This window comes from Bombyx mandarina, chromosome 13 (assembly GCF_030267445.1).
Source record: "Bombyx mandarina strain Sakado chromosome 13, ASM3026744v2".
Classification (NCBI taxonomy): domain Eukaryota; kingdom Metazoa; phylum Arthropoda; class Insecta; order Lepidoptera; family Bombycidae; genus Bombyx; species Bombyx mandarina.
Window position 1 is genome coordinate 2,573,701 of NC_143220.1, and position 26,336 is coordinate 2,600,036.

The 26,336-nt window shown below is 37.1% G+C and overlaps 1 protein-coding gene across 1 annotated transcript; it reads left to right on the forward strand.

Annotated features, from left to right (window-relative positions):
• The first annotated feature begins 19,386 nt into the window (after nt 1-19,386).
• LOC149501579 (uncharacterized) lies at nt 19,387-25,864 on the forward strand. Its single transcript, XM_089732194.1, has 2 exons — nt 19,387-22,559; nt 22,675-25,864. Exon 2 carries the CDS (start codon nt 23,397-23,399, stop codon nt 23,877-23,879), a length of 483 nt encoding a protein of 160 aa, XP_089588320.1. The 5' UTR covers nt 19,387-22,559; nt 22,675-23,396; the 3' UTR covers nt 23,880-25,864.
• The last annotated feature ends 472 nt before the right edge of the window (nt 25,865-26,336 follow it).

Sequence of the window (26,336 nt, forward strand, 5' to 3'; positions counted from 1 at the left end):
ACATACGGGTGAGAAGATGAAGAATTAAATAGGAGTATTTATAATATACTAGAGGTACCGCAGTAGTCGAAATTCGACTATAATTAATTGGAATTGTAAGTTTGTATACTATTATGATTGTATTTTATACTTCTATAATCACAAATTTCGCCAAGGCTACACTATAAAAAATATTCATAAAGACAAACAATATTTAATCTATTCTCAATTTGACCACAAACGTCAAGAATAAAAGTTTGACAATAAATTGTATTCATGCGTGTGTGCGTCAAATACATGGTAGGTATGTAGTGTGTGTAATGTTTTCTTTATTGATTTAATGTATCTTTTATGCATTATTTAAAAAACATATTAGCATTGTGCATTTGTTCTCTATATTCTCTATAAGTGTGGAAAATTTCATACTACTCCGTCCGCGCAATTTACGTAAAAAGGGATACAAAGTTTTTGCTTCACGTATTATTTAAATATATTATAGAAATAAGATCATTAAATCAATTAATTAATGAAAGCCAACGTCAAAGACAAAGTTTAACAGTTACGATGTAACATAAAAACTGTTTACTGTCACACACGGCCAACATTAATTTGTCATTTTGACAAAACACGCAACTAACTACCGCACGAATGAAATGACTGTAAAATTTTAGTTTGATTAAATTTTCTGTTAAAATTTAACAAAATGCTAGTCAAGAAAGAGCCCGAAGAGCTAATGGCCCAAACAGTTGTTCTATACGGGAGCATACTCTTACTCTTAGTTTATCTAATGAAGTTCTTGAAAAATGTGGCTATGCGGAGTTATGGCGTGCCGGATTCTAGACGAGAGCCACCATGTGAACCCGCGACATGTCCTCACGTCACGAGCAGACACGCGCGAGAGGAACGTAACACCGAAGAGAGGAATGAAAGGAAACCCAAACGTCAGAGAAGAAGACGACATCACAAACATTCTATGGATACATGGCCTCATTTGGAGCCTTGCCATAGCCAGGACGATTACTATAACTGAACAAACACCGGGGATCAATTAAGTGAATGGTATTAGTTTTTAAAATAAAAAATGTTATCGTTTACTGCAAATAAAACTCACTGCTTGAGAATAATATCGATTTAATCTCCTTCAAATTCCAGACTTATTGTTACTCTCTTAATTAACCAATTGGTACCTATTAAAACTATAATATGAAAAATCTAACGTGACTGTGAAGTTTGAATAAGTAAGGTATAATAAACCTTTTTAATTAACGGGGGAATTGGGCACCCTTTGTTTACAATTAACATCAATTTTAACAGCGTTTATTCTTTTATTTTTACAGCGAGTAGTAATAATAAACAAGGTGAAAATTATTTACAATAACTAAAACGTCGTGTTTTAGTGCATCAGCCAATTTGCTATAGATGCGATGGTACAAGCGAAAATCGTGATTGTAAGATACCGTCTTTAAATACGTAGGAATAATTTTCATGATGATTGTACTGGAGCTTGTCAAAATTACGCGAGATGACTCTGCCGTGACTGCCCTAACGCCCTACCACGTGACTCCTAGTCGCTTTGTTTACATCATAATTTAGGCAAAGAGCAGGAATGTCTTTTGTTTACTAAATGTGTTTTTTACTCATTTATTGACATCATAGTGTACAAGTCAGGGTTATAATTATTTAACAATCTTCTGTCGTAGAAAGCTACGGCGATTTGTCTGTCTGTCTGAGAAAAGTTTCATTGCCCCTATTCGTTTCAAAACACCTTCAAACTGGATCTCTAAATTGCTTGTTAGTAAAATTCTAGTAGTCACAAGTAAACAAAATTATCTTTGAGTGCCTTATTGGTCTAGCGGATATTGGCCCTATTCAGATATTCGGGTATGACTTTGAGTTGCAGTAGTATTTTTGTTAAAAATATTGTTCACTCAGTTGTCGTGGCCTAAAGGATAAGACGTCCGGTGCATTCTATGTAGCGATGCACCGATGTTCGAATCCCGCAGGCGGGTACCAATTTTTCTAATGAAATACATACGTACTCAACAAAGGTTCACGATTGACTTCCACGGTGAAGGAATAACATCGTGCAATAAAAATCAAACCCGCGAAATTATAATTTGCGTAATTACTGGTGGTAGGACCTCTTGTGAGTCCGCACGGGTAGGTACCACCGCCCTGCTTATTTCTGCCGTGAAGCAGTAATGCGTTTCGGTTTGAAGGGTGGGACAGCCGTTGTGACTATACTGAGACCTTAGAAGTATATCTCAACTCTATCTTGCCTTGCGCCACAACAAGGTGCTCAACTGAGTCGTCAACCCACCGCGACACATGCTCGAAGAAAGTGAGAATGCGACCCTGAACGATCGCGACGACAAGACACTGACGAGCGAGGACAGTCGCTTGATGCCAAGTTCCTCTAGAATTGACTGATTCGTTCTGAACTCCGTCCACGATATTTGCAGCATTCTTCTCCAGCACCACATTTCGAGAGCATCTATCCTGTTTTTTTCACTTTCTCTCATATCACCAATTAAAAAAATAGATGCCAATCCATATTTTTGATCTCTTTACAAATTCAACATTGCACGCAATGGAAAGCGCGGCGTGGATAAGACTCCCACATGGCGGACCGACGACCTTTTGAAGACATAAGCGCATTGTTCATCTAACATCGTACAGTACATCGAATAATGAAGGGTTTGGTCACTTAATAAATTCCAAAGAAGACCTTAAAATTTGAAAAGGCAATGAAAACCAAAGATTTGTCTTTTTCAATGCAAACGAAACTACAGTTAGTAACTATAAGTTTACTTGAAAACCGACTGCATTTCATAGACGAAGAAAGCAAGGCGCTGTACTATTTTGCGCCGCGTTACTTAAGCTAATTAACCTCGAAGAAACGGGAACGCCAACATGCAACAGCGTTAATGTGCTTTAAAAACTCTGTTTTATTTTGTGTTAGCACGATATAATTACAGGTACGTTTGTTCTTTTTCGTTTTATTTAATATGTCTCCGATCTTGATAATGTATTGTGTTGGAATTACGAATGGGGTGATAAACTTGTTAAATACTATAATTTTAATATTAAATACAAAATAATAATAATGGGAATTCATAATATTTTAAAGTTTACTAAAGTTTACTAATATTAAAGTTTATTATATTAAAAGTTTTTGTGGTCGTCGTGGCCTAACGGATAAGACGTCCGGTGCATTCGTGTTGAAGCGATGCACCGGTGTTCGAATCCCGCAGGCGGGTACCAATTTTTCTAATGAAATACGTACTCAGCAAATGTTCACGATTGACTTCCACGGTGAAGGAATAACATCGTGTAATAAAAATGAAACCCGCAAAATTATAATTTGCGTAATTACTGGTGGTAGGACCTCTTGTGAGTCCGCACGGGTAGGTACCACCGCCCCGCCTATTTCTGCCGTGAAGCAGTAATGCGTTTCGGTTTGAAGGGTGGGGCAGCCGTTGTGACTATACTGAGACCTTAGAACTATATCTCAAGGTGTGTGGCGCATTTACGTTGTAGATGTCTATGGGCTCCAGTAACCACTTAACATCAGGTGGGCTGTGATCTCGTCCACACAGCTAAGCAATAAAAAAAAAAAAAAAATATGAGCTTTGAATACTATGATTTTAATATCAAAGATCAACTAAACAGTGTGTAATTTTTTTTAAGTCATTCAACTAAGTTGTTTTATCTTGCTCGATTTTGAAAATGTAGACACTTTATATGGATGATGACCGAAAATTAGTATCACATTTTGGTGGTGAAGTAAAACATTACTAGTGGTCTCGAAGTAGTTGAAATTTGACCATAATTAATTGAAATTATAACTTTGAACACTATTTTGATTCTATTGTCAAAGACTATTATACTTCTATAATCACAGATTTCGCCTAGACTACACTTTAGACAAATAATAATAAAGACAAACAATTTTAATCTATTCTGAATTTGATCACAAACTTTATGCAATAAGGAAAGCTTGACAATAAACAAATAGTATGCATGTGTGTGTATGTCAAATACATGGTAGTGTGTGTGTATTGTTTTATATATTTAATGTAGTTTTTATGCATAATTAAAAAATATATAAACATTGTGCACTCCTTCTCTATATTCTCTATAAGTGTGGGAAATTGCATACTCCTCCGTCCGCGTGATTTCCGTAAAAAGGGCTAAAAAGTTTTTGCTTCACGTATGAATGTATAGATAATATACGTGTAAACTAAATACTTATATTTAAATCAAAGGATCCAAGCTCTTGTACTATGTGCTGTATTCTCGCGAACGAGAACCAACGCTAATCGCTCTTTAGATTGTCGACAACTCACGTTTTCCTGTCACGTCCGCAAAGAATCTTCGTTCTTGTGACATGTATAATGACGTTTCTGAAAGTGATATTATTCTCACATAGTTTCCCAGGTGGATCCTTGGTTGTGTCCAATATAAAAAAAAGATGTGTGGGTGGTGTCCTGGGACACCGGATAGCAACTAAGTTCCTTAATATATAAATATTAATTTTAAGTTCTATTCGAGGCATGAAGAAAATAATTATTCGGGTATACATTTTTTATTATGATTTTTTTATTGATAAAAATAAATAAAAAACTACTTTACAAATTTATCAACTTTATTTTATTCACAATTATTTATAAAAAATATATAGTAATAATATACAAAGAAACAGCTATTTATATGAATAATAATAATAACTGTCATCACGTAGACTATACATTAGACACTGTATAGCCATCATGCTAAGACTATATATAAATAATAAAAATATTACGTTACGGACGTTTTTTCCCGGTTAGGGCACCCTTTCGCAACGTCTAATAAGGAACTTCCAAAAAAAAAATTCCGGAAAGATTTATAGCAAAGCAAAGCCAGAATGTTCTCTTGTAAGATAATGATTACAAAATAGGACACAGGTGTTTCCTTTGGCGATTCAAATGCCTTTAAAACGATCTGTGGATAGTTATTAATGAAAAAAATAATTTAATGTAAAATTAGTAAACATTGCGACATAGTTGTCAGGGCCACTCGTCACTATTTCAGGGGTTATCGAAAGAAATAAACAAATTAACGTTACGTTTTAACGAACGCCTACTGGTCGACGCTTAACACTCAGTAAGTCGTGAGTTCATATAATATTTTCTAATACAAATAAAGAGCGAAAAACGGGATAATTAATGTATATATGCTGGAGGAAACGGGCAATGAAGTGCTTGTTGAATCTTTCGTTTGATGTATAATTGAGATTGACGCAATTAAAACATAAAATTTTCAGTAGGTAGGTATTCCAAAATTAAAGCAATTTATGTAAGTCCCTGATAATAAGTAATTTGTCATGGAGCTTAGAACGAGGGTAATTATAATTTTGTTCGGACAATTAAAATGCCGAATGAAAATAATTAACATAACAATTTGATTGAAACAAATGTTATTTCCCATAATTTGTTCACCCTTACCATCTACGGTTGTAACGAACGTCGATATAATTATGTATATTACACAAATAACTTCTAATCTAAATTGAGCGACAGTTCCACCCTTGAAACCGAAAAGCGGATACTTTGCTGAGCGTGGTGGTGGTGTCTTCCCGAATAAAGTCACAATACCTTCTATTACCAGTAAAAAGGGGGAGTAAGGGGAGATAGGAATGCTACCTTCACCGGCCCTATTGTCAACTCCACCTGCACGCGCCGGATGGCGGCGGGACCAACAGGTTGCCGTGGTGCTCCCTGCTAGAAAACCAACGGGGCAATGGCGACCGAGCAATGGCGGTATAACCATACACACTCGTCAGGGCAACCTGTACGGAAGAGGCGTCAGAAACCTTGGGGATCAAATACCCCTTAAAATGCTGGTGCAGAAGGCAACGGGAAACCACTGCACTAATTTTCCACGAGAATCATGAGCAGGTCGTATCCGACTGATGCAACACCATGACCACTCTGTCAAGAGTGTATGAATAGGAAGAGAACAGTAAAAAATACCATTTAACCAGTAGTTTAGTTGTTGACTGAAGGAAACAAAACAAATAGCAAAATCTTGACCATTCATTGCTCTATAACCTCATTCAAGGTTTGTGTATACATGTCAGCTCGTTTACTAACTCCACTAATGCCTTATGTTTATATCAAACGTCATACACAAGAAGTTGTGGTCAAGAGTTACGCCGTAACCGCAATGTGCTAGTGACATTGTCCCGACTGGAATAATCTACAACTAATACAATGGGTCAGCACGTTAATGTACTCCAGAGGATTTACTACGTCTTCTTATTAAATATTGTTCTCAATAGTACAAAACTGACACATCGTTTTAGATAATTGGGACAGAAAAAATACTATTAAAAAAATTATCTTCACGTCTCCGAAGCCATATTTTGAAAATTTGAACACCGATATACTTTCTTTGATTTATTAACGGGTTATTGTCATTTGGACGATATTCAAAGCGGAATAAATCACTTTACATGCGCCACCGTTTCGAAGAATGACAATTTGTTACCGTCTGTCTTAGAATAGACGGGCCACAAATTATTCGGTTTCCTTCAATCCGATTTGTGGTCTTTATTCCGGTCCTGCGGGTAATTCCTTATCAAGCGGTCAAAGAGAACTTACTTGCACTAAGTCTGAATTAATCTCATCACCCTGATAAACTTGCCTTTGTTCAAAAGGTTCAAGGACAAGGCATTAGTGCGAGTTATTCTTTCTGTAAATGAACATACTTAATAAATGAACATAACAAAAAATAATAAATGAATTAGAGAATTAAATTTCAGAGTTTTCATCAAAAGTAATCCAATATATTTGTCTTTGCAGAAAAAATCTATTTTTAAATAAGTACATTTTTTTTAGTAAAACTTGATTAATACGCAAAGAGAAGTAAGTGTACATAATATGTACCTCTGTAGATAATCCTACTTCTTATGGGCACCCCATTGGAATGGAGTTCATTTGGCTATATCTTTTTGTATATTAATTAAGTACAGATTAAATAAAAAATCAAGAATTAGTATAAAATAGTTAAACTAATAAAAAATTTGAATAAATGCGAATAAAGTTGAAATTTCAAATAGATTTCTAGATCACTATGTTATTATTTATTATAAACATCTATACTAATATTATAAAGAGGAAAGATTTGTTTGTTTGTTTGTTTCGAATAGGCTCCGAAACTATTGGACCGATTTGAAAAATTCTTTTTCCATTAGAAGCCGACATTGTCCCTGATGAACATAGGCTACTTTTTTTAATTTTTTTTTTTTTTTTTGATTTCATGTGTGTTTTAATGTTTCCGAAGCGAAGCGAGGGCGAGTCGCTAGTATAAAATATTTTGCATAAAGTTAATGTTTATGCCAAGCTGAATCGATAGAAAAAAAAACAGTTTCAGACTGTCGGATTTTGATGTAATAATGATTTCATTGTTTCATTTTTTTTCAGTCCGCAAACAAAACATGCTTTAAGGAATGCTGTCCTAAAAATTCAATAGTTTAAAAAAAATATCTCGTGGCACATCTTACATTTTAACTGTAGCACAAGATACTTTTATGTTATACAAAATAGAACTTGTTTTATAGCTCCGGTCATAACCGCTGGAACTAAAATATGCTAATAGGCTGAAATTACCCGCGGCGGCTGCGAGTTTAGTGCTGGTTTTGAGTGTCACCATAATGCAATAACCAGATACTAGGATTCAATATTTTTGTAAAGTTGTATATTTCCATACTAGCTTCTTACTTTATTATCCTAATATTAGAAATTATATTAGAAATAATCAATGTAGACAGACAATAATTATCATTGTCAGAGGCTTAACAAAAATAAACTGTGCAATAATGTGTTTATGTGGGTTAAATAAAAATATTTCCAAATACAAAATTTGTATGTTTTTGGTATTTTATAGTCTTAGAGCAAAAATAAAACCTTGCACTCAATGATGCCATATTAACAGGAAACTTTTTGTATATGGGAGCATTATCTTAACCCCAAGGCAAGGGTTGCTCAATGGCTCGCCACATGACTGTTGGAAGTAAGATATGCAAATAGGGTGAAATTGCATGCGGCGACCCCGAAAACAATCCTCGTTTTACGAAGTGCCAGTGTTTTAGAACCATTAGAGCTTTTAAGTTTCGATGACAAATTTTGAATGCCATATATTTTTTGTGCTGATAAGTCGTAGCACGGTTAAACTGTCAATCTGTTTGAGCCGCAGGCTTCTTTTTGAAATTAACACAAAAACTTGAAGTGTTTATTTAATTTTTAGCAGAATTTAGATTAATGTTCTTAGTCTATGTTCTTAGTCTATGTTCTTAGTCTATGTTCTTAGTCTATGTTCTTAGTCTATGTTCTTAGTCTATGTTCTTAGTCTATGTTCTTAGTCTATGTTCTTAGTCTATGTTCTTAGTCTATGTTCTTAGTCTATGTTCTTAGTCTATGTTCTTAGTCTATGTTCTTAGTCTATGTTCTTAGTCTATGTTCTTAGTCTATGTTCTTAGTCTATGTTCTTAGTCTATGTTCTTAGTCTATGTTCTAAGTCTATGTTCTTAGCCTTAACTTTTTGGGCTATGACCTTAACTTTGGTTCTCGTGTTACTTTTCGCATTGTAACAAACCTTGACAGAGATCTAAATCTAGCAGTCAATATCATTCGACAGAGAATTCGATTAAAAACGACAAATAAAAATCTTCTTGTATTGTGACATTTACGTCTTAATACCGTCTACCAATGAAATCGCTCTAAAGAAATCCAGAACAGAACGATCGGTTTTCATTACTGCATATGCAATAACTTGTCGGACCGACGGAATCCATCAATATCACTCGCTCTAAATCCACTGGTTGCGGGAATCCGACATTAATATAGACCTGGATGAACGTTTTGAAATAAAATGCTTCGAATTTTTAGTTCCATCGCTCTGAGTTGGAAAGTTTCACATTGATTAGTTTGTACGTGGTGAGATTTTTTTAATGTAACTTGTAATTGGTATTTTCTTCGGTTTCATTTTTGTTTAAAAATCTTAGTGCTAAGTTTTTAGTGAAAGTCTGATTGAAGAGTTTTTAATTAACAAATAAGATTGAATTCTTAAAAATATGCGTTTAAAATTATCAGACATTGAAACATTGAAGTACAAACTTTGATTTGACTTTTTGTTAATAATAAAATTTTTAGTTAAAGTGCAAAGTTGATTAAGAGAAGTTTGTAATTTTGATTCAGACTTAATTAGGTCGCTAATTGATGTATATTAAATGTTCCTCTAAGCTTCGTTTGAAGATGAGTATATGGCCGTGCCGAGGAAATACCAATTCATTGTAGTGCCCAAAGAACAAATACTACTAGACTTTATTATAGAGTTTGATAATGGATAGGAATAATTAATTACCTCTTTATCTTTATCAAGGAACCTAATAGAACTAACAAAACTAAAAACTCTAATATATCCCAGCCACTCTACTCGGCTTATAATGAAAATAATATTTATCCTGAGATTTAGGTATTAAGAGTGTCAATAAAAATTCACAGATCCGATAACACATTCTTGCTCTTCACCCTAACTAATTAACCCTACCTAACCTAATTAAGCAGGCACAGCCAGTTGTTGTCTTAAATCGATCGCTAGAATTGAGTAAATTGAACTTCTATTTTGATGGGTTTTTTTATAAGTTCACCAATAAAGAATAGAACTAATAACCAACTGTAGCTTAACTGACACCAATTAAAAATCTAAATGCGTTACAAAAGATTGCTAGTCATGAAAGCTCGTGAACAAAGGAGAAGGCACAGTTGAGCCGCTTTCTACCGCAACCCAGTAAGCGCCGGTTGCCATAATACTCAAAGACACTACCCTTTCTCCAGTGTATCCTTTAGCCTCTTTTTAAGATAACTTCGGGAAGAAATAGGATGGTATTATTCTATGACGATACCATACCGTTGATTAATATTATTTTACCAAAACCGTTCTGTTATTCCCTAAAACAAGATTGTTATCGTTTCCGACTACAAAGGGAATATTCTGTCTTTGCTTGAAATCGAGGAAGCATCGTTGGTCCGAACGCTCTAGATCTAATCTTCTATATTAGATTAACTACAAGACTAACTATTACAATTAGATAACAATATCAAAGAACCAAATACCTATTAGATTAACTATATATATAAACAATTATTTTTTATTTTTATTTTATTTTTTATTTATTTTTACAATCCTTTGGGACTACAATAATGTCCACGGCAGCGCGGTCTCCGTCAATGTTCCTTCGGAGTTGTCCGATTGCGCTGAACTTATTGTAAGTGAAATAGATGTTTTTTCTGATTGTCTCACTACTTACAGGAAAAATCTGTCGCGGATCATCTCCCAATTAAATTAATCTTAAGCAATGAATGAAATGTATTCAAATCTTAGCTGTATATTTTTTTTATTTTTGATGTTAATGCACTGTCGATTGCACCTATAATTGAGGTGACATCTGCCATGAACTTTTGTCAATTTGTTAATGTTTTGTATTGATGATCACTTTGTTGGTGCGACTTAATAAATAAATAAATAAACTATCACGCAAAATTTGATAAAGCCGTGACAACCTGATTGACGTTTGGTAAAGGTGATGTTACTTCTACATCAAGAAATACTGAGCTATAGAAATGAAATATTATTTATTATTATCTATAATTTTTAATAAATCTCATTATAATAAATCCATTTAATTTTCTGTCATTGTTACGCACGAGTTAATAATCTTTTCCAACGAATCGAAGGGTTGATGCTCAAAATCGATAGATATCTGTACTTCCATGTGAATTATCTAATCGAAATCGTCTAGACGATTTGTGAGAATACTCAGAACTTGACACGCTGATTAGTTTCTGTTCGTCGTCGCTGTTGCTTATTTACATTGGAATCAAGTCGATAGCTTAATCAGGGATACTTAAAGTTTGTCTTGTCTAAATAATAATACACCGTCAAACATTACTCGCTCCAGTTAACTCTGTCGCCAATGTAACTGTATATTATGTAGTCTAGCCATTTTATGATGAGCTACCCAACTTCCCGATTCACATATGGATTTAAGGTGTGAGGGGTTGATGTAAAGTTGCCAAGGGATCTTGACTGTTTGGAGAGCGTATGTAGCGGTGTTTAGGTTACTAATGCGCTTGGCAAATGTGCTCCGTGATCCGCTTACATACGCCATGAGCGCGATTCCGCTTCACTGTAATTATTGAGTATTATAAATAATTTGATTTCATGTACAAATAAGCGAAATTGATAGTATTTCAGAATAATTGTGTGCATTGTCATCAGACAAGAATGTTTGGTATAATTACCAAACATATTCTTATTTTTAACACCCTTTTGAATTTAGAATCAAATACGAATCAATATAAAAATTCTTTGAAGGCGTAGGAATTTAAAAAATATAATATTCAATTTGGAGCTGCTGTAATAGTTTGAATTCCGACAGAATTCATTCGGAAAATATCTTATACTAAAATAGAAATTGACCAAATTTAGCAGGAGCTCAGAAAAGACCTCAAAAATATGCCATGTACTTTACTAATCCTTTGAAGTAAGCTTGTCAATGTTTAATGATTATGATGACGATAATGATGTAGATTATTAATATCACATCTAGGTTTTGGTCCAAGACCACAAAAAAAGAAAATTTTAGGTACAATATTATTTTGACATTTATTTGGCGACGTAGTCCCAGCTGTCCGTTTATATTAAAATATATACTAACTTGCCTCTCTAACGACTGTGAGATTTAAATGTTAAGGCGAAGCACTTTCTTCAAACCACTTCCTTTAATAGCAAAAAGTTCTGTTCCTCTTGTATTTAGTCTGAGCAAATAAAGAAAGTGGAAAGATAACGCGTGTCACATCAATGTATATTAAATTTAATAGTTATGAATTCCGGAGTTCAAGGTTCAAGCAGCCGCTATTATGTAACTTCGACTCTATGTCCCAAGGTAGAGACATTTACGTTGTTGTGTCTATATGCTCTCTATTAACCCATTAACACCAAATGGACCGTCGGCTCGTGCAAAAAATATATATGAAAGTAAACATTTTTCGCATTTGAATTTCAATTTTTTTACAAAGCTGTCTGAGTCGAGAGTAAATATAAATGTTTCTAATAAAGATGAATTAAATATTAATGGTAAACGTACAAATGCCGCGATGACAGAATATTCTTAAGAAACATTTTGCTGTCTTTGTGACGAGACGCGCAACGATGCAAATTAATTTGCTCGAAAATACAAACATGTATACATACGTAGCGAGTGAAACCATCACGTAGGAGTGGAATTGATAAAATGTAAGCGAATCGTTATTGGAGTGTGACTGTTTCAATTTCGTATTCGCATTTAGATGTTGTTTTATTTGTTCGTCTGTGTTTTTCGATAATTGTCTTAGTTTTCGTCTAGCTCAGAATCGTAATTGCTGAGTTCAAGTTAGTTCAAATTGTAAAAGCACTCTGAAATGTTTATTTTCAATTTGACTTTCAATTGCGAAGAAGTGACGGAATGTCACATGCAGTTTATTGACATATTCAATATGTGAACATGTAATTTAAAAAGCTCCTTGAAATATGAGAAAGTATTTTAATGTGATACTTAAATTAATTGATAAGATTGTAGCAACATACATTTAACAATTAAAGTTTTTTTATGATTTCAAAACAAATTTAAAATATTACACAGAAAATTATACAAGATTTAATAAATATCGCATTATTAATATTGGTTTTTCCACATATTTTCGTCTAATTACGATTTTGAAAATATTATTAATTAATTTGAAATTTCTCTAAACGAGGTACCTTGCAAATAAAAATTATTCAATTAATACGTTGATATTTTTTTCATAGCATAGCAGTATCATGAACTACATAAAAAAAATGTTAAGCTTAAAAGCTCATAGGAAAATACACTTTTTATCACGTTTTTTTTTGGAAGGTTGTTTCATGTTGGAACCTCTGGGTCTGCGGAGGGACTTCGGTTCCCTCTGTATTTTGCACAGTATGTTCCATGGGGAGTGCTCTGAGGAATTGTTCGAGATGATACCAGCATCTCGTTTTTACCATCGTACCGCCCGCCACCGGAGTAGAGTTCATCCATACTACCTGGAGCCACTGCGGTCATCCACAGTGCGTTTCCAGAGGTCTTTTTTGCCACGTACCATCCGGCTATGGAATGAGCTCCCCTCCACGGTGTTTCCCGAGCACTATGACATGTCCTTCTTCAAACGAGGCTTGTGGAGAGTATTAAGCGGTAGGCAGCGGCTTGGCTCTGCCCCTGGCATTGCTGAAGTCCATGGGCGACGGTAACCACTCACCATCAGGTGGGCCGTATGCCCGTCTGCCTACAAAGGCAATAAAAAAAAAATTGTTCTCCTCCTCCTTGCGTGAATAATTCTTAATGCTGAGGGCATGGCCTCCTTTGATTACTTTCTTCTGGATTATCCTGTGCCTTCCTTGAAAAAATCTCGGCTGCACGAATGGCATCGTGGGCTGCGGTGTTGAGAGTAAAATGTATCTGGTCCGACCAGCGCATTGGATTCCTGCCTCTAAGTTTTCTATCGCATACCTTGCCTGTTATCAGCAGCTTCTCTAAATTGTTTCTTTTTCCATGTTATCCAGTTATATCAAATAAGAAAACTATCAGCTTTATCATCAATATCTTTTCTTTTTTTTTTGATAGATGGTAGGACGAGCTCACAGCCCACCTGGTGTTAAGTGGTTACTGGAGTCCATAGACATCTACGACGTAAATGCGCCACCCACCTTGAGATATAAGTTCTAAGGTCTCAAGTATAGTTACAACGGCTGCCCCACCCTTCAAACCGAAACGCATTACTGCTTCACGGCAGAAATAGGCAGGGCGGTGGTACCTACCCGCGCGGACTCACAAGAGGTCCTACCACCTGTAATTACAAATTATAATTTTGCGATGTTATTTCTTCACCGTGGAAGTCAATCGTGAACATTTGTTGAGTACGTATTTCATTAGAAAAATTGGTACCCGCCTGAGATTCGAACACCGGTGCATCGCTCAACACGAATGCACCGGACGTCTTATCCCTTAGGCCACGACGACTTTACTTAACTTCAACTTAACTTCAACGTCGTCGTTATGATAATAGCAATAAATATCAAGATAATTCTTACCGATCCAAAATGCATTTTTCCAAATGTTGATTTATGAGTCAGTAATGTAGAATATATTATGAAATAGATTTTGTGTTTAAAATCCACGAAATGAATTGTTTCAGTCTCTAACTGATAACTACATCAGTTTTGTTCCAAACACACACACACTGTGTTGGTAAACCAATACACCAAACCGGTACGAAACTTGATGTGGATTTGTTTGTATTGATGTATCGAAACTTTGTGTACCTTTCATTATCTAATTGAAACAAATAGACGTGTACATATTATAAGAGTTCGATCAGCTTTGAGTCTTATTGTGTTAGTAATTAAAACGTATATGGTTTGAGAACTTTATATCGAGTATTTCAAAAATTTATAGAACTTGCACTTTAGCTGTCACATTTAAAAAGGCAGAAAAACAGTATTGATTAGTTTTACAAAAAAAAATCGCACTTTCTTTTTTAAATAAAATTTACTTAGACAAGTAATTATTTTCCTAAAATAAAGCAGTTTCTGTAACACAGGTAACAAAAACAATTTTTTTTTTAGTTCTTAGTTGGTTGGACTATCTCGCAACCTACCTGGTGTTAAGTGGTTACTGGAGCCCATAGACATCCACAACGTAAGTGCGCCACCCACCTTGAGATATAAGTTCTAAGGTCTCGAGTATAGTTACAACGGCTGCCCCACCCTTCATACCGAAACGCATTACTGCTTCACGGGAGATATAGGCAGGGTGGTTACCACGCGCGTGGACTCACAAGAGGTTCTACCACCAGTAAAACCAATTCTTGGGCGTTGGCTTATGCTTCGGCAAGGAAGGCTCTATCCGGCTTTAATTCTGTGTCACACTGTGCCCTATCTATGCGTCTGAGCTTCGTTTATCCTTATATCGTGTAAAATTTGTATAAAATAATATATTGTATAAAAATATTGTATAAAAAAACAAATATTTTTATTTGGTACTTAGGAAAAAGTGACTATTTATTTAGGGTGTTTGTTCAACTTATTTGACGAATTAAATGAAACAGCAATTACTTTATAACGTATTTGTGTTGGCCTGTAATTAATAAATAAGTTAGGGCTCTTTTATGTTATTATATTTCGAATACAATATGAGAGAGTACTCAATAAAAGTAAATTAATTGAATTACCGAGAATAAAGTCTTAATTTAGAAACAATAAAGAGCTTAACAGGGCAACTTATGAAATCAAGAACTTAAGTTGTCTGCCATTGAAGAAATTTATATTTAGAAGTAAATCAGTTCATTAACAAGAAATCCAATAGCGATGTACTCGTATAGTAAAGTGAGGGGAATGCGGGAGAGATAGTGAGATTTCTAACTATGTACATACCAAAAGCTCTGTGTAGAATTTTACAACTTATTTCGATGCTCTCTTCAAAAAAAGACTTATTTCATTAGTGATTGCGGTATAGAATTAAAAATATACAAAATGAATCTGGGAAACATCACTTAATGAGTCCGAAGCCAACAAATGCATTACATGACGTCATATTCTGTATTGTTAACCAAAGTACTTAAATTAAATTGTTTTTGTAACAATGTAAAACAGTCACTTCATTTTCATGTATATTTCATCGTTGATATTAAATTTTTCAATTCGGATGTTGCCATTCTTCATGCGGTATTACTTCTCGTAGTAGTCACAAATCAAGTTTGTCGACGCTATGTCGAGGGCAGCCATCTTGGTTTTTCGTTCACCCGTGAGAAATTGAATGTTGGGCCATTCTAAATGGAGTTTGCTCGTAAAGGCTTTTCAATTCTGTAGCTATTTTAAATCTAGAATATCTTGCCTATTGTGTTTTAGATTGAAACAAGAACTGGTTTTTACATAGTTTAGAAATATAATATATATTTAAATCTGGGCTAAGAGGTACCAAAATTTCCTAACGAAATACGTAAGTACTTAACTCATGTTCACGAATGGTTTCTACAACGTATCATCGTGCCAAAAAAGTTAAATCCCCAAAACTTATTACCTACGTAAATAGCAATTGGTATATGCATAAAACCCAAGCTTCAAGGTGGGTAGTGAACCTGAATAAGGTCATCATGGGTCGACTTTCGAGACCGATTGCCAGCACTAAATTGATATCCTGGTGCTTGGTACTTAACTAAAAAGAATATTTCCAGGTATCATCTAATCTAATAATATCTACTTCCTTAGTTATTAACTTTTACGTATCGTCTAGTCTAACATCATCTACTTACTTCTTTAATTCTCATTTTAAAGACCCCACAAAGGGTGAGTTGTAAGCTTGCACGGGCTGATATAACGGCCTAAATATTTCTTTCTCGTAGCCGACAGGATTTGATGGTCCAAAATCTAGAAGACTCTGACCTTATATCAAAAGTGGATGGCGACACTCATATTGTCATGTCAATAGGCGACAGCCGCTGAACACCTGGTGGCCTGTAAACTCATCTGCCCATTCAAGCTAACAAAATTAAACCGAAACAGTTGATTAGATTCAAATAGACACAATTGACGCAAACAGGATCTATTTGTTATTGTAACTGTACACTGTAATTAAACTACTCGCATGCTACTTTTTATAAGTTCATAGCAGTATAACAAAATTCTCTAACGTGCCAATAATAACCTTTCCAAATGTCAAATGAATCAGTTAAACCATATTGAGCACGTCAATATTCAACAAACAATATGCATGTGCATATTCGATACAACACAACAAATTTTAATTAATCGGGATACAGTTCAACAGTCTATGGGGACGTCGTAAATATTCCATTAGTGCGGGCTCTGGCGTCGATCCCTCTGAGCAAGGAAATGCACTTCAAACTAACCGCTCGTGACGATCTAATCTCATCCCCCTCATCTTACGACATAACATTGTTAGACGCTGTATACTCATCGCCCTCTCGAGGACGGTAACTATTTGGATACACCACAGTAATGTTTGAGGATGGAGCTGCTTTCAAGTAATGCTGCACTGGATAACTAGTTTTGGACAAAATAATTGCTTAATTAATAACCACAAAACATTTAGAGATTATCCATATTCTGGGTTGTAGAAACGCTTTCGATTCATTTAGAGTCTTTATCAACAATACTTAGAGGACTTTGACGTGAATGACCTTGCCTTACGACCGCCAGTCCGGCGTCCCGAGGGGGAGGGTGATGGGAGAGATGTGCTCCGCACTAAACGCTCTTTCCCCCCTTTGCCTTTTCATGAGTTCTGTCTCATGCGAGGATTGGATGCTGATTGTTGAGCGACAGGAGGTTTTAGTCGGTTCGACTCCGACATTCTCCGCCCTCCATCCCCAGTGAAGGGCGGAAGTCCGGCAATCTCCTCGTGACATAAAAAAAAAAAAACTCTTAGTAAGATATTAGCAATCCTAGTTTACGTACAATATGTTTGAAAGTGACTAAACTCACTGTTCACATTAGCCTACTAATGCTAATAATATGTGGGAGAATGATCTAAATACTAAACTGACGCAGACCATTCTTGGGGTATTAGCACTAGTGGCTCTTAAATAAAACACTTAAGATGGTATATAACATACCTGTATGTCCTGATAAGAAACCGAATAGATTTATTTTCTTTAAGATCCACTTTAGCATAAAAATTAAATTCGCAGTCACTGAAAAATAAAGTCTTTCAAAGAAAGTTAAATGATTGTTTACTTACAGCCCATGGTAATGCAAAGCGGCACGTAGTAAGATGACGTCTTAGATTGTTATTTCACCCCAGAGGCAAGCTTCTCTGATTGTCACGAGTATTAAATAAACGAGAGCTAATTTCATCGTGGATGTGCCCCGGGACGGGAATTCTTCAAAATTTAGGATTCATCCACACTATGCAGTAAATGTCAACATTGACAACATTGACTGCTAAGATTTTGATTGCCAAACGAGTTCATGGGTTGTTTGGAGCTAAATTGGTACTTGTTGCTAAAAGCACAAATACTTTTTAATCCCTTATAAGTTAGATAAGCGATCTAATTTATCTAGGGGGTAATAAAAATTATCAGGAGTGTGGTCGATGTTCATTTTAGAGACGCATGGAAAATTCCATTAATCCTGAGCCTTGAAAATTTAATGCCGCTTAATGTAAGATATCAAATACGCACGATTAACCATTCGCGGCAGAAATGAAAAGGATAATGCCTTATAATTTGCCCAAGGACTTATATTGAGAGAAATGTATTAATGTCGAGATTTCAATTCAGGCTTACTAGTTCCTAGAAAATTATTTGAATTTATTGGTATGATATTTAAGGAATTTGTAGCGGTAGCTCGAATCTACACAGGTCGTGAACCCCGTATTTTTTTATTAATAGTTAAATATCCTACAATCGCGAAGATTATCTTACCAAAATATTAATGATGAAGTAAAGTCGCAAGTAAAAACAGAAAACCCAGTTCCTAATCTTAAAGAGCGTCTGTAGTGTACGATCAGCATACGTATGTCATGGCGTAGCAACTACAATGCCTTAGTTTCTTCGGTTAAAATTATAATGAAAGTACCTTGAGGTAACTTTGATTCGGTTCAAATCAAGCTATGTATAGTCTGCATTTCAATATCAGTGATACTCATTTTCTTGACACACAATGTCCTTTTTTTTACATTTGTTAGAATATTTTCCAAGAGTTGTGAAAGAGGCCTTAATGAACGAAAGTCAAAGAACAATGCCTTCTTGATTTCAGCACAAGTTGTTACGCGTGAAAATTGCTGCAGGCGACCCGTGGTGTAACTTTGTACATTGTTTTGTTCGTTTATATTAGTGATTATACTGTCTTTGAAAACGAGCACGTCTGATATTTCGCTGTTTTGTTTGGTAATTTTAAATGAATCTATATACAAAATATTCTCATACTCTGATTAAATTAACCAGTTTAATAATTTACAATTTTTGGGTTATATGATATAGAACTTAGGCGAGGCAGGCAGAGGCCAGGTGGCGAAATATGCACGGAGGGCATCTCTTTTCGCCATCCTACCCTCACGGAACGCCAAATCGCCGGTCATCGATAACACCATCACCAGGTCTCTCAGTGGTAGGCTATCCATATTCTGCCTAGATTACGGCGCAAACTCGTACCCCTAGGATACCCTAATAAGACAGAACATCTTGTATTTCATGTTTTATATTGTCCCTGCTAATTCCCAAACCGATATACAATCGCGATCCGAAGAGCTTATGAAGCCAGTATTCGAGCAAGATTCCCTATCTCGATATCCCTGCTCGATCGCGACAAATGAAATTCTTACTGTAATTAAATTTTTAGTTGTTCATACCAGGCCACCTGTGTCTTTACTGACTTCTACAAGCCGTTCTGGATTTGCTTGTATTACTTTCAGTCAGAAACTCTTTGGCATGTCGTAACCCTGAGGTATTTCTGCATTACATTGCGAATTCAGTTTTGGATGCCATGAGGTCCGGATCTCAATGATATTGTGTAATAGCTGCCTCACTCTTCCAACCGGAATAAAAGCCAGCTTCACGCCAGAATTGGGTAAAAAGGTATAACTGAGCCAAGTGGGCTTGTATGAACTAAGATTATTAAATTTTAAAGAAGCCAATCAAGATTCTGTTACTCATTTTCGACGTTCATTATCAGTCAGGTCACTAGTATATTATGTTACTGTGACGGTATTTTCATTGGAAACACACACAAACACCAAGCTTAGCCATGAAAAAAATAAACTAGAACTGCGAGAAAAAATTATGGGACTATTCCTAGCCATATAAAATATTATGTTCTTCCAAATTGTCAGAAAAATTATGAAATATTTATTTTTTATCCACTATTAAAATTTATCCTTGTCAATTAACTCCTAAAACTTAAAACGTTCAACATTATATTACCTGTTATGTTACGTTAATTATAAATAATTTAAAATTTTCAGTATAATATTATATTGATTTTTCAAAAATAAGCTGAAGATTTTCAGAGAAATACGCTTCACAATAACTTCTGACTTACAGTCTAACTTTTAGGCATCCTATGGAAGCCTAAAGTTAAAAGTTTGAAGATGCATTGATTGCACGATTCTCGTACACGTTGCTAAACAAAGCGCAGAATGAAAGCGCTTTAGAGGCGTGCTAGCGGTGCAAAGGCAAGAAATGTATTGCTAAAAGCCAGATCCATCAACGGAGCACTCAATGTGGTCGCTTTTATCACGAGAATGAAAACCAGATCAGAGTAGCAGCGCCTCTAGAGTTCTGCTGTGTTGTTTGTGAGCCATTATTTTCCTTTTTAAATGGGCAGGCGATAATTTACTGTACACCTGGTCTCAAGCGGTTACTTGAGATCATAAAGATAACAAAGCGTATGCCACCCACCAGAACAAGATGTAAAACACTGAAATATATAAAAAGGCAGTTAAGTAATTAATATTCACTATGCCCCGTCTTAAAATATTGCTATATGACACTTATATTGTTATTTTAAAAAAACACAACTAATGATGATATAAGGATTCTAACAATCACCCACACATCCAAACCCGTTCTGACATTTAAAGGTTATAGTGAAGTAAGAAAGTACATGAAGTCATGAAAATTTTATACTTATTTTTAGGGAGTCGTGGAATAAAAATAGATGCGAAGAAAATTAAAATGACACGAAGCAACGCGGTTGGTTTTTTCATAAACGAATTTGTTAAATCAGTCTTTGTACAATGGCTTCATTTACCCGAAATATTGTATGGAATTCGATCTCTATTTTGATAAATTTACTCATGTGTTTTACGCTGAATATTGAAGACGCAAATAGTTTCATGATGTTCTCATAGTGAATTTCGAAATGTGGATTGGCGGTCAGATTTGCGGGGAATCCGTTTTGAGTTGATGAAGTCTGCATCTCTGGTTGGCATCTATGGTTGTTTGTTATGTTGACGTGATATTTTAAAACGGTTACTTTGCATTTTTTATCGTTATTTTAGTTTATAGTACCTGATCGAATTTATAAGTTTTGGCTGGGTAGCTCTTGAGTGAACATTTTTAATTTGAAATTGACCTTGACTTGTAAGTATATGACGGCGTTAACAATATTTATGTTATATAGCACGTGCAATAGGAGTGACTCACACAAGCCAGGTGCGCCGGCCGTGTCGTTCCACTCGTAAACAACAGCTGCAACAGAAGTGACTCATAAGCCAGCTGCGCCGGCTAGTATAAAAAGGCGGAACGTGCCTTGAAATGAACCATTCCCGATCCTGCGGACAGAATGGAAAGCAGTCGACGTCGCCCAAAACACGTCATCTCGGATCCTCCCGATCCACTAACGGTGCTTCTAGGTACTTCAAGCACCGGTCACCGTTCTCGTCGAACCCGTCGCTTGCGACGAAGGGCTCGACGAGTAAATTAACTCCCAGACACAGCCCACTGAGTTTCTCGCCGGATCTTCTCAGTGGGTCGCGTTTCCGATCCGGTGGTAGATTCTGCGAAGCACGGCTCTTGCTAGGGTTCGTGTTAGCAACGTCATCAGGTTTGAGCCCCGTGAGCTCACCTACAAAAGTTAGGGTTACGCTGACATAGCCTCTCAAGGCTCTCAGCTTAGGTAGGAAAAAAAAAAAAAAAAATGAAATGAACATTCGTTGGACTGCGTTTGCCTGGTGCACTTACTATATCGTTGTTACGTTGTGTGATTCAGTGACTGTTGTACGTACTGGTTAAAGTTGGACAAGTGTTAAAGTGAATTGTTAAGATAACATATTGTTGATTAAATCAGGAATCAAAAAGTGACATCGTTTTACTTGGTATTCAACAAGATAATATCTACCCTCAAGCTTACATCAGAAGTGAGATCAGGACTCTACTCTCACTGGCGTGACGTGTTTGAACATGTTCGAAGTACAGCAAAAAAAACATGATGCAGATCAGAATACTAGTAGTGGTACGCCACAAGAGCGTGAATGCAGCATACGTAAGTCGTGTAATAACGTCTCTGTTACCTCGATGGAAGATCTGAGCCACGAAGAAATCGTCACATCTTACGTTCTGGCTCATGTTGCCCAGTTTGACTGTCGACTTCATCACATGGCATTTACTAACGGAAATACAACACGTAACAAGCTATTGCAAGAAATTAAGGCAAGTGCAAATCTCAAGTGAAACTTCGATCGCAATAATGGATCTGTCATGACGAGTGGGTAGTTCCGACACGAATCGTTTTTAAGCCAATGACTACTGCAAGAGTTACATGGCACTAGTACAGTAAACCAGGACATGAGACTGTGAATTGTCGCTGAAATTTTAGAATCTACTCTATTCAATACCAATAACACTACACGTTCGATGACTTCGGGCTCCAGCAAGCAAGCAAACAAGAAAGCAAGCAAGTTTCCGTGGGGAAGAAAAATTGACACATCTGAAGTCGTCGTGACCTGTAAGATAAGACGTCCGGTGCGTTCGTGTCTGGCGATGCGGCGGTGTTCGGGTTCCGCTGGCGGATGCAGGTTTTTCCGGTGAAGTGCGTGCTTGTGCGTGCTTGACATGTGTTCGCGGTTGGCTTCCTCAGTGTGGGAGTAACATCGTGTAGCCGGAGGTGAGACTTCCGCGGTCGCGGCCCACCCAGTCCGCGAGAACCGGGCAGATCGCCTCGACGGTACGGAGGCCGGCCGACGGATCCGCCAAACGACGAGACCACGCCTCCAGCACGGACTGCCGATATTGGAGCCCCCGCGCTCCGGCTGCACTTGCGCTAGGGCGCGCCGCCTCGTAGGAGACTGTGAGGTATCATTGAATAACTCTGACTGCGATCGCGCGCTGCCGGCGTCGCAGCGCGGCGACGTTCTCGTGGGTAAGGACGTGGCACCAGACGGGTGCTCCGTATAGTGCCATCGACCGCACGGGTACCATCACCCTGCCTATTTCTGCCGTGAAGCAGTGGTGTATTTCGGTTTGAAGGGTGGGGCAGCGGTTGTAACTATACTGAGACCTTAGAACTTCTATCTCAAGTTGTGTGGTGCGTTTACGCTGTGGATGTCTATGGGTTCCAGTAACCACTTAACACAAGGTGGGCTGTGAGCTCGTCCACACATTAATACGAAGAGCATAATCAAACGAAATTAGATACGAAGTTTAAAGGGCCGTTTAAAGTAGTTGAAGTATTGGATGGTGTCGATTTAATTTTGACTCTCACACATTCGCTTAAGGCTCGAGCTGCTACTTGCCTCGCAAAAATACAGCCTGGTAAGATATCCTGGCCTACTATTAAAGAGATGCTGAGAAAATTATCTAATGATGCAAGACCACTTCGACCTGGTTATTAAATTTGAAATGGAAAGCAAAAAGGGACCAGCTGAAGCCGGTATCCGGCAATGGCAACTTATAAAGAAGATTCCCGACGCTAATGTGCCAGAACAAATAGCCACCGGATTTGTTATATCAATACTGTCGCAGTGTGATGAAAGAATCCGTCGGGAATTGAACTCTGTCGTTATTACCACAAAAAATCGTCTATTTCACACATTACGTGGCTTTACCCTCAAAAGAAAAAACGAAGATCCTGATAAAGAACCAAAACGCTCTCGAAGTTTTTTTTCCGTGGAAGCTGCCATTTTTGCGGAAAACCTGGGCATCGTGCCGAAGGGTGTTGCGACAGATACTGCTCTCAAACTTTTTTCGATATTCCAGCAAAACCTGAACAACCTCCTCATCCGTGGGCACCCGGCTCTCGCCTGCAAGTCAGCTGTTACGTGTGCGGTGATGCGAGTCATGTAGCTTCTGGGTGTTCCATGCGCTACAAGAAGAAAAACGACACTGCTCCAGGTGCTGTGGCAGGTGCAACCAGAGACGTCAACGTGTGTTCCAGAGCTTCAGTGTGTTACAGATAAGTGGTTTTGGCTTCCCCTTTATGTTCCATTCAGGGTCAGAATGTAGTCTTATAAAACAAAGTCATAGTAATTTATTCAATGGTAAGCGGTTTCATGAACAAGTCACTCTTTGATCTGAAAGTAACTTAGACCAATCATGATGGTAAGAGCACTTAGGGGATATTCAACTCGCCCTTAATAGTGCACGTTGTCGAGTAACAGGGTTTACTCCAATAGAATAGACGTTTGCCGTTCAGGGTAGTTCACTTGAAATATCTTAAAGTTTCAACAGAGTGATAATCCCTCTAGATCAGATCTTGATTTAGCACGGTCGAAGACCGGCGAAAACATAAAAAAAAAGGGCACAAACAGAAGCTTGGTTTAGTCGAGGCAAAGCTAAAGTCAACCTCTTTTCCGCTGGGGATTTTGTTTTCGTAAGTTGACCGAAAATGTAAAGGTCCCTTCAACATTACTGCAGTTTTGGAAAACGATAGGTATAAATTGAGACATGTAAATAGTTCTAATAGAGTGTACAAATTTCCCCATGAAAACTTACGTGAAATACCTCGAGGCCCGTCAGGCCTACTAGAAATTTCTGAAAATTATAGTGACGATGACGTGACGGCGTGTTAATTAATCTTGTTCATGAAACTGATCTTAATGATGACGACTCTATCACTGACAATAGAAGCGACATTTTTGTCCGCAAATAGCGATACAGCAAACATAGTGTAGACCCCATAGTCTGTGGGTAGTGATACAATGTCTGTAAGCTCAGGCACCTCAGGTGCAGGTGTTGGAAATGTAGAAAACGATGGTCGGTCTCGCACTATTTCTGAAGAAATTCCGTATAAATGTTCTGGTTTAAGAAATGTTTTAAAAAACGCTACCGTACACGCAGATAAAAAAAAAAAAAAAAAGAGAATTGTATGTGGCTAGAGAGATGTTAATCCGGACTAGCAAAAAAAAAAGAGAAAAAAAAAAAAAAAAAAAGTTTGAAGTCATTGAAGGGTCTGTCCGGTCCAATGGCTTGGCTATAGGGATTTTCATCCAGATTAGCCACAACAATTAGCTACAGGGATTGCGATTCGGTCTAGCATTATCCGGTCCAGTTCGAAAAACTGAAGGGATAACAATTCCGGTCTAAGTTAAAAGGGACATACTTACATACCTGAAGAGTTTTAAATGAACTGGCCCAGGTATGTAAGCAGTCTGAAGGTTATTTATAGCCAGTACAGGATTTTCTGAAGAATTATGCGAACCGAACCGTACTAGATTGTTAATATCATAGACCACGTTTTAAGTTGCATCCGTTAATGTCAGGATGAACGAACACGTTTGTTGTTCACAGACATACCATAAGAATGCGCGCACGAGAACGAGCGCACGTCAGTATGGCCGTGACGGCGTTAACGATATTTATGTTATATAGCACGTGCAATAGGAGTGACTCACACAAGCCAGGTGCGCCGGCCGTGTCGTTCCACTCGTAAACAACAGCTGCAACAGAAGTGACTCATAAGCCAGCTGCGCCGGCTAGTATAAAAAGGCGGAACGTGCCTTGAAATGAACATTCGTTGGACTGCGTTTGCCTGGTGCACTTACTATATCTTTGTTACGTTGTGTGATTCAGTGACTGTTGTATGTACTGGTTAAAGTTGGACAAGTGTTAAAGTGAATTGTTAAGATAACATATTGTTGATTAAATCAGGAATCAAAAAGTGACATCGTTTTACTTGGTGTTCAACAAGATAATATCTACCCTCAAGCTTACATATATTTAATATTAACATCGGTTATCGAATGAAAAGCCGACTTTTTTTTACTACATTACTATCAATGTATTTTTCTAAACAGCGACAGTTTTCTAATTAAACCCATGCAATATATCTTCTCATTGTTTTTTTATTTATTTATTTATAATAATAATAATATAATAATAAAGCTCGTTTATTGCCAATTCATAATATCGTTATTACATGCGATTTGATATATACTAAGGTAATTTCTTCGGTCCGTGCTGGAGTCATGGTCCAGACGGCTGGCTGATCCTTCGGCTGGTCGTAGGACCGTCGAGGCGATTCGCCCGGTCCTTGTGGATTGGGTGAATCGTGACAGAGGAGGCCTCACTTTCCGGCTCACGCAGGTGCTCACTGGGCATGGTTGCTTCGGTGAGTTCCTGCACCGGATCGGAGCCGAGCCGACGGCAGAGTGCCACCATTGTGATTGCGACTTGGACACGGCAGAGCATACGCTCGTCGCCTGCCCCGCATGGGAGGGGTGGCGCCGTGTCCTCGTCGCAAAAGTAGGAAACGACTTGTCGTTGCCGAATGTTGTGGCATCGATGCTCGGCGACGACGAGTCG